Genomic DNA, 9,373 nt, shown 5'->3' with positions numbered 1-9,373 from the left:
CTACATTGCCGTCGGTTGGCTGGCATTGTCGGGGGAGTATAATCTGCAAATCGCGACGATGCTTAGCATGGTGTGGTGGATCTGTGGCGTCTGCTGCATGGGTTGGTGCACTCTGTCGAGGGGAAAGGGGCGCGCGCTACAGAGAGAGGCTGCAAATAGCACCGCTCAGCCCAGGCAATTATGCTCGACGCTCACCTGGCCGGATTGCCGCCCAACCTATGACGCCTCACTTGTTCGTTCCCGCCTCCTAGGCAACCGGGGTGTAAGAAACGGTGGCTGAGAGCAAAGCAAGCACCGATGCAAAGCAAAAGCAAGCATGATAGCCGTGGGCGCACGAATAAGTCGCCGGATCCCATTCCGGGACATGGCCTTACTGACCGCCACCAGCAATAGCAGCTAGAAAAGGCGTACGTGCGTGCAAGTTGTCTCTTTTCTTTTGATCCCGGCGCCATCAACGCCCTGGCAGGCATGCCACGCTTGCCACGCCCCTCAGCACCATCTCCTCGGTACACCACGGACCGGGTCGCTGGGTGAACATGTTCCAAGTCAAGCGAGTGAAGCGAGCCCAGGCTCCTCGTCCCGTGATGGGCAAACATTTGGTTGGTGCTGGCGTACGTGTTCATCGACCGTCGGGCCGCCACCGCCCTTCTATGAAAGCCACCTGGCCCCATATGCTCAGCCGCGTGCGTTGGCGTTTTGCATTAGAGCGGGTTGGGCAAATCGGACAAAATCTGGGTCAATGCCGGCGATGCACGCTTTGCCTTGGGCTGGGCTGGGCTGTGCTTGCGGTCAAGAATTGCATTTCAAGATGCTGACCGCTAGTTTCCACAGTTCTATTTTTTGCCTGGTTGTTCGTGTTGTAGAAGGTGCAGTCTGCCTACCGCTTGAAGCGCCATCAATACGTGCTGCCAGGCTGGCATCATGTATGCAACCCACTGCGCATCATTGGAGACAGGTCAGAGGCGTGCTGCCTGCTGCAGAACATTCGGTCAATGATCTAGCGGCCCAATCACAACAGGCAGTACCTTGCGCAGCTGCAGCAGTTCATGCACATTGAGCTGGGCAAGGAATGGTGCTGAATTGTGATGTGTCCCTCCACATCAGCTCCTTATACTCTCGTCCACTGACACACCCCACGCCACAGGGTGCAGCACGTACGCAAAGGGTTCTGGGATGCCCCGAATTGATGTGCCGATCTTGAGCCTTGGGCGAGTCTTGATATTAGCTACTTGTAGGAGTCATTCCCAGCGATCTGCGTCGGGCAGTTGTGGTCGCTACACTTGCAGCCTTGTCAAGCGGAGCCTCGGTGTACTTTCTCCGCCTTATGCCAGCGGGCTACCTTCGCATCGACACGGTCTTTGGAGAATGAATTAAGACATCTGGTACGCGAGAAGCTATATCCGGTCTGCTCACGGAGTGCAAGACGACTGTACCGTTCCGCTGTACGGCTAGCCCCTAAACGGCTACCGGCGTTATTGGCTGATCTAGTTTCCGTTGTGTATTCTCGGAGATTTTTTCTTCTTTGTCATCCCGTCCCTAGAGCGCAATCTAGTGGAATCTATATATCATTTAATATGCTGCCGTGTGTTGTTGCACGACACGGACTTGCAGCGTGGGGGTGGAATAAGTATGTTGCAGGTGTGGCTTCGTTGGTGACGTAGTGCAATTCGAAAAGACAAAGTATCGACTTGCGTTACCTGTGGCGGAAATTGATTGATGCACATACCTTACCTGTGAGTACTCAGCCATGTACGGCCTGCAGACGGTCTGAGTCCGTCTGCAAGGCTTGCAGTATCGAACGTTGTAAACGAGGACAAAAGAGGATTGGGGTCGATGTCTCTTTTCTCCCCATCCTTTCGATGCGTGTAATAAGCGGAGCTCATATGTGCTTTTTTTTCCCTCTTCCACAACACAGATATAATCAAAAGATGTCACCGCCTCATTTTACCTTGTCATGCTATGTTGTCAGTGCGGCCATGGATGAAAAAGCCATTTGCATCATGTCTGAGAACCATGATATCGAGATTTGCCATTGTGCGTAGCAGCTTGTGGGACGTCGGCCGTCGGACGTCGGATATCGGAAGCAGTCTGGACTCAACGCGCATATGTCCTGAAATCCAGTGGATAATAGCTATTTAATGAAAGGTCACATGATCAATTTGGGGTTTTTAGGCGAACTCATTTGAGTTGAACATGTTCAGCCTTGCACATGGATTTCGGCGCGCTTCTTGCCGTATTTATGACACATCACAAGAAGCACGAGCTTTTTTAAAAAGACATTTCATTATGCGTGACTTGCCAGTACAACCTGTAGTCACAAATTTCAAACCGTCGCATACCGGATATGTGACTCTCCAATGTCACAATGGACATATTCGCGTTTCCAAAGCACGAGGACCAAGGCGCTTGATAGCATGGCAGCTACCCTGGAACGTTCTAGCATCGCCACAGGTGGCTGGGTAGCAAGTGGCCTGATGTGGCTACAAAGCTCCCCAAAATCCCCCCCACCTCGAGACACCAAAAGCTCCGAGCCTGATGAACCACGTCGTTCCCTCTCGCATTGCACGCCCGCTTTGGTTTCCCAAGCCAGGATACACAAAGATTTCAAGACACATACTGCACCAAGAGACATTTGATATCCAATCTCACGCCATTTTCTTTGACGCCAGCGTAACCAGCCGCCTGCCTGCACGCCCCTGTGTCGAGAGCAACCCCTCAGTTGAAGAACACCCCACGCTTCCGCCAATCGGGAACCGTTGCGGCCGTCACCAAAAATTAAGCAATTTCGCAACAACCAGGCACTCGGGACGGGTTGACCCTTTCTTTTTTACTTTTTTTCAGAGGAAAAAGTTTTCTCGACTGTCTCAGACCCTTTCTGCTAGGATCGTCGAGAAAGAAAGAAAAAGCAGTCATTCAACGGGGCTTGAGCGTTTCTGTTTTATTGTTCTGTAAGACCCCCCTCCATCCCCATGCATGACAGAGCCGAGAGGAACGACTGTTGCCGCACCCGCGACACACAATGGCCAAGACAAGGACAAAGCGTTGTGAAATTGGGGGGGCTACCTGCAATCGACAAGGGGGACTTGAGAAAAAAAAGAAGGAAAAAAAGATTCATCTAAACAATGGGATGAACCTTTCTTCTTTTCTTTAGTCTCAAACAGCATTGCAGGGGGCGATTTTGAGCGGTAGCAGTTCCTTTGCTTTTTTTTTTACCTTACAAGGGACGGGAACCTGCGGCGCTTATTTGTTCCTCGCTTGATACATTGCCTATTATTAACCGAAACACGGACCGCAAAGTGGCTAACATCTTTCTTCCTTCTTCGAGGTCTTTCCAGTGTGTAGAACAGACCAAACGACGCATCACCTCCTGGCAGAGCTCAGGACAGGGATCATATTGCCGTCGCACCCCGGAAAAAATCACCTTAGCTTCTCGTTTTGCTTTTCTGGAGGCCGTGTTGCAATTCAGCTCATCGCGATCTTAACGGAAAGGACGTTATAGAACGAACACCGGGGCGAGGTCGGCAAAAAAAAAAAAAAAAAGACTGCAACCATGGCCGACGTACCCATGTACGTCATTTCCGAGAATGCCTCGTCTGAACGTCGCATCACCCCGTCGTGGAGCATCGATACGTTCAAGACAAAGCTCGAGCCCATTACGGGAATCCCCCCGTCGGCTCAGCGTCTCAGTCTCAAGAGCTCCAAGGCGGCCGAGAGCGTGCCCCTGGAGGCGGCAGATGAGGAGAGGACCTTTTTGAACAGCTTCCCACTGGCTGCATATGGCGAGATTCATGTAAGTTTCTTTGTTGTTCACGTTTGCAATTTCCCCTGCGTCTGTTTTTCTTGTTTGCTTGCGTCTGAGAGGCAGGAGGATGATGGCCATCATCTGGGGGAAACGGTTGTGCGAAGCTGGTCAGACATGGTTTCAAGCTCGTGCTTGCTTGCATCTGTGTACAAGATGACATGCATACGCCGGTGCATGTTCATATGCTCGTGCACAAGTTGTGGCAGCATCGCAAGAATTGCGGATGCATTTACGCACGACTCTGGTCATGCTACGCAAGAAGCTGGAGAGATCTACAACGCTCCAAAAAAACAATCGAGGACGAAGCTGGACCTGGCCATAATGCTGCAAGAAACAGGTGAAAAAAGGAAATACTAACAGCCGAAACAGGTAGCTGATACCCGTCCCGCGGGTATGCGCGTCAACTTCAACGACACGTCGGGAGTGGAGAGATATGTCATGCCCGAGGAGGAATACTCGAAGAAGACCGATTCCGTGCTCGCCTGGAAAAAGGCGCAGAAGCTCGGCCGCTTCGATCCCAACGCGCCGGATCAGGAGCAGGCGCGTCTCGCTGCCCTCGAGCAGGAGATTGAGCAACGCGGCATCGCGGTCGGCAGGCGGTGCCGGGTCGGCGGCGAGGACACGCGCCGCGGCGTGGTGCAGTACGTGGGCGAGGTGGGAGAGATTCCCAACGGCGCGGGCCCGTGGATTGGTGTGCACCTGGACGAGCCCGTGGGCAAGAACGACGGCAGCATCGCGGGCAAGCGGTACTGGGGCGCCGAGTCGGCGATGAAGCACGGCGTCTTTGTGCGGCCGGAGCGGGTCGAGGTGGGCGACTTTCCGGCCATGGACGACTTGGAGGACATGGAGGAGATTTGAGTGCGTATGGCAAGGTAAAACAAATACTGATGCATATTTAGAATCATGACGTCTACAATACGGTGTTACGAGTGTTTTGATGTCAAATGTTGTCCAGCAGTCTTGCGCATTCGCCCGTTCCGGGTCATCCGCTCGTCATTGATAGCGGTTGAAGCCTTCAAGATTTACGCGAAAGCGGCAACTAATGCTCTCTTGGACATGGCGTTGAGAGTTGGGTCATCGACGCTGTTTTCCTTTGTAATCACACCAAAGTGCCGAGGAGTTTACATTGTGATTCTATTTTTTGCAGCTTCTGAAACCAGCGTTGTTGGTGTGTGCAGTCTTTGCATTGATGCTTTGCGGCAAGCGTAGCAGGGGGAACACGGAACGGCTCTGATTGTCAGTGAAACGATTTCTGGGAACTTTTGCTCATGTGATTGATTTGTCAACAATCTATTAGCAGCAGCAGAAGAAGAGAAAAGAGGCGTCTTGCTGGCAGAAAGTCTAAAACTGACAGATGATGCCAAGTTGGGTGGTGGTGGTAGAGCGCAAAAAGTATCAGTATGTGTGGTGGCGGCGGTGGAAGCCAAAAGGCGTTAATGTGGCCTGGGCAAAAGCTTGGCTTGGTCACGACATTGTCCACGGGAGGACAATTTATAGAGAAGAGCGAGGAGAGGAAGAATAAGAATATGAGGAATTGTTTTTAAGTATGCTGTCAAATGTGGTGGTGCATTTGCAAAGCCGTGGAATCTCGGCTCCGGATACTGCGGGTGTCAGAGTTGTATCGTGCGTGCCAGTAGAGTGTAGAGTGATATCGGTGCGCTGTAAATAGGTACTTGGGTACATGGCGCAGCGCTGTCAGAAGCGTTTACAGCGGGCCTGGGGGTGGCGCAGTGGCCGTTCTTTGGCGATGGCTCCCCACTGCAGCAAGTACCTATTTATCGACGTAGGTACTTTTCTGGCAGTTGACGTGTATTTTCTGCTAGGCTCTGATCGAATTCTGCTTGAGAAATACAATTTCGATGCATCTACAAACTCAAAAGGCGAATACGATTTTTATATTATTTTATAACCCTCTTGGTAGGCTTAAAACGTGCCAGTAGGCGGAAGAGGGTACTTGGGCGAACGTGCTGCCCGGTTGTCCCGCTCTAGGTATCTGATAGTAAAACCCGTCATGCCTCGACTTTCTGCTCCACCAACCACCGCCCACCCATATCATACCAACCAAAGCCAGCCGACTTCTGGGCTGCAATAGACTTTTGCCCGTTTGCCTCGTCTCTCCTGTCCTCATATCCGTCCCATCTGCGTTTACTCTTCCCATTCAACTCATTGCACTGGTCGCGACCGGCAAAAGAACTCTGAACAAACGACGGCACTCAACACCCCCCCGCATCGCATCACATCGCTCTCTGCTCGGATCGGCAGCTTCCGCATCAACCAAATCGTCTGCGTCACCTCTAGCGGATTGGTGCGCGCGCCCGTCGAACTCGATTAGCGCCCCAAATGACTCGTCCAGCTACTTAAGCAAATGTTCTCGCGGGTCCTTGACAACCCGTCCTGAGCATATTGGACTGCACCCGCCTCTCGTAGCCGTGCAAACCCCAAACGGCGTCCCCCGGTCCGAAAACCGGTCAGCGATACAAACGACACCAGCGACCGCCGACCATCATGATTCGACTGGCCCGGGCCGCGGCCCTCACGGCGCTCGCTCAAAGGGTAATGTATACGACGGCGGCAGCGGACGACATTTCGACGACATCGCCAGAGACCGATACACCCGGCTGGCTCCAAAAAGAAAGCCTGGCGCTGACGCTCGTCAACTCGGCCACGCCCGGTCTGCAATATCCAGTCCTGCCGCTGACCAGCAACATGGGCTTGAACGAATCACAAAATACCGGTCTAGTACGTGTTCAAGCCTGGCAGAAATCCAAGTAGACAAACTAACACTGCGCTTCTAGACCATGAACATCCAAGGCGCCATTACCCTCGCTGACCAGAACAATTATAACAAACTATCCGGGGCCGACTATATTGCTTACCTCTGCTGCGATAATGCCGACAAGCAAGATAGCTTCAATATTGACCCCAACAAGATGCTCAACCAGCTCATGGGCTCCGGCCTTTCTGCCATCATCCTCTACTCGACCAATACGAACTGGTGCTCCTTTGACAGGAACAGCGGGCCCTCGTATTCCAGCATCGTCACCATGGCCGACAAAGGCGACGCCACCGACGTCCTCGCCCATATCAAGGGCAGATCTAGCAACGACACGCTGATGGTATCCATCAAGGGCAACACTACCACACCCGACACGGCCGGCGACGACCGCGGCCATTCGACGGTGGCCATGAGCGTGCTCTACAGCATCACGGGGCTGATCACGCTGCTGTTCCTCGCCATCATCATCGCCGGCACTGTGCGCGCGCATCGTCATCCTGAGCGATATGGTCCCCACAGCGGCTTCGGCCGCCGGCCAAGACAGAGCCGCGCCAAGGGCATTGCTCGCGCTGTGCTGGAGACGCTGCCCATTGTCAAATTCGGCAACAACGAGCATGCGAAACCGGACCCGGATCTGGAATTGGAGCATACAGCGACGGAAAATGGCAGTCATGAAGAGAATGCCGTCGCTGCAGGAGGTTTGAGCGGCGGAACAGAAGCTACTGCCAAGAAGGAAACCTCAAAGGAGAATCAAGAAACGAGCAAAGCACCAGAAGCTGGTGCTATGGCTGGTGCTCATACGAATAATGGTGAGACATCTGTGGCAGAGCCTGCCGTGGCCGAATCTGCCAGTGCCCAGGGCAGCTCTGAGCATGGAGAGGAGCATCTCGGGTGCTCCATTTGCACCGAAGACTTTACCCTCGGCGAGGATGTGCGAGTCTTGCCCTGTAACCACCAGTTCCACCCAGGCTGTGTTGATCCATGGCTGGTCAATGTATCTGGAACTTGTCCTCTCTGGTAAGTTTTGTGTCCCTATTCATCCAAGCAACGGTTAGTGTGCTAACTCGCAACTACAGCCGTTACGATCTTCAGCCGGACCGTCGAGCAAGTGCGACGTCGACGACGGAGGCTGGACCAGGATTGCCACCGCCTTTAGCCTTGGAGGCCGAGGACAACGAGTCGACAATGTCGTCGCGCCACAGAGCATCACGTACATTTGAGCTGAGCCGACTGCGGCACCTATCGCAGCGCGAGCGCTTAGCAGCCCTCCGAGAAATGCGAAGCCGAAATGAAGAGCAGCCGCAAGGCGGCGAGGAGCAGGAGGGGGCCCGAGAGGCAACGGCGGCGGCGGCGGCGGCGGCGGCGGCGGCGGCTCGCGACACGGCCGAAAGCGAAGAAGACGGGCGCGCCACCAGCTTGGCGGCGAAACTGCGCGACAAGTTCCGAATTAGGACCAGGGCTCAGACATGAGTTTACGCCACGCCGATTATGATGGGCTTGGACGATTGCTAAGAATGTCATGGTTGCGACATCGGACACAAACACTTGACCAAACGATGATTGACATGTATTATCTGCTTTTATGCTTGGGGACGACGGGGAGTCAGGAACACATCGTTACGATACGGATTATCTACGGCGTTGGGCCATTTACTATTGTTATTTTATCAAAGACAAGGACGGCGGAGTTTGCTTAGATGGTCTTTGTGCAGCAATTGAATTGAATTTGAACATGATCAAACACCAGTTTTCCTGAGCTTGTCTTGGTACTTGGTCTCGAATGAAGTGTGTAACTGCTAGGTCTTGCAGGAGAACCATGCTCGGCCGGTGGCTTTTTGATTTCGGCTTTTTCTTCAGCTGTGCTACCTCCTCGCGACATGTTTTCCGCGCCGCTCGGCCGTGACTTGTCCGAAGAGTAAGTCGGAGAGAAATGGCGCAAGAGCTTGCGTAACCGTATTCGATACGAAAAAAAACGGCGAGTGTCGTCCTTTTTGCGTGGCCTCTTGATCGTGGGATTGAGTGAGGCTACTCCGCGCCCCTCTGGCCATGGAACCGTCCAAATCCCTGGTGTGCATGACGTGCTGCTGCAAGCAAGTCGCATTTTCAGTCCACTGCACAACGTATAAAGAGCCAATCGTTCGAGGAACTTTGCTGAATTCCCGTCTGACTTGGGTACATTGCCCGCAAGGGGCCTTTTTTTGCTCGTGCGCTCGTACATGGCAAGCCCGCCAAGCCAACAGAGCTCGCTTGTTCGACGGCTCGTCACTCCCAACACCTCTGCGGCGTCCAGCGGGCCATTGGCATCCCTGGACATGTACAGCGTTTACCACCTTTTTTCCTCTCTTCAGCTTGGCCCCTGGGTCAACGAAAGGGCCGAGGCCGAGGCTAGGTGAGGGGGCGGGTAGCGGTGATGGGGAGGGATTGAACCGGTTGGTTGCACAACAGGCAATAGTCTGCATCACCTATTGCTTATTTCCTTTCCCCTTTCCCGTTCCTTGTTAATTTAATTGGACAGATTTGGAAAAATATTCAGCTCTGAAATGATGCTCATTAATGCACACACCGTTTCGCCACATTGTCAATTGGCAATAAAAGATTGTCGGTATACACCCCTGCACCATCGGCTTTTGGTACTCGGGGCTTGAGGGAAAGGCGAGACTTGATTGCTTTTACGTCCTTTTTTCAAGTGGCTATTCTGTCGTCTGGCTTTCAACTCTTACCCCGGAAGAAACAAACACGTCGTATTTTGCCTCGTGGCCGTAATTTGGAAGGTACGCCCTCGAGCTCGCCCCAAC

At 53.2% G+C, this 9,373-nt stretch overlaps 3 protein-coding genes across 3 annotated transcripts; 2 read left to right on the top strand and 1 right to left on the bottom strand.

Annotated features, from left to right (window-relative positions):
• Nucleotides 1-596, bottom strand: LMH87_012330 (uncharacterized protein; the record flags this gene model as incomplete). The annotated part of the gene is made up of 3 exons (XM_056201621.1): nucleotides 1-43; nucleotides 196-216; nucleotides 412-596. 3 exons carry the CDS (start codon nucleotides 594-596, stop codon nucleotides 1-3), a joined length of 249 nt encoding a protein of 82 aa, XP_056053355.1.
• Nucleotides 597-3,550: 2,954 nt separating this feature from the next.
• Nucleotides 3,551-4,660, top strand: LMH87_012329 (uncharacterized protein; the record flags this gene model as incomplete). The annotated part of the gene is made up of 2 exons (XM_056201620.1): nucleotides 3,551-3,790; nucleotides 4,172-4,660. 2 exons carry the CDS (start codon nucleotides 3,551-3,553, stop codon nucleotides 4,658-4,660), a joined length of 729 nt encoding a protein of 242 aa, XP_056053354.1.
• A 1,647-nt stretch (nucleotides 4,661-6,307) lies between these two features.
• On the top strand, nucleotides 6,308-8,048 carry LMH87_012328 (uncharacterized protein; the record flags this gene model as incomplete). Its single annotated transcript, XM_056201619.1, has 3 exons — nucleotides 6,308-6,541; nucleotides 6,598-7,595; nucleotides 7,655-8,048. The coding sequence occupies 3 exons, from the start codon at nucleotides 6,308-6,310 to the stop codon at nucleotides 8,046-8,048; spliced, it is 1,626 nt and encodes a 541-aa protein (XP_056053353.1).
• Between the last annotated feature and the right edge of the window lie 1,325 nt (nucleotides 8,049-9,373).

Source organism: Akanthomyces muscarius, chromosome 4, assembly GCF_028009165.1.
Source record: "Akanthomyces muscarius strain Ve6 chromosome 4, whole genome shotgun sequence".
NCBI lineage: Eukaryota > Fungi > Ascomycota > Sordariomycetes > Hypocreales > Cordycipitaceae > Akanthomyces > Akanthomyces muscarius.
Note: the sequence above shows the minus strand (reverse complement) of the source record. Positions and strands in the feature narration are given on the sequence as shown.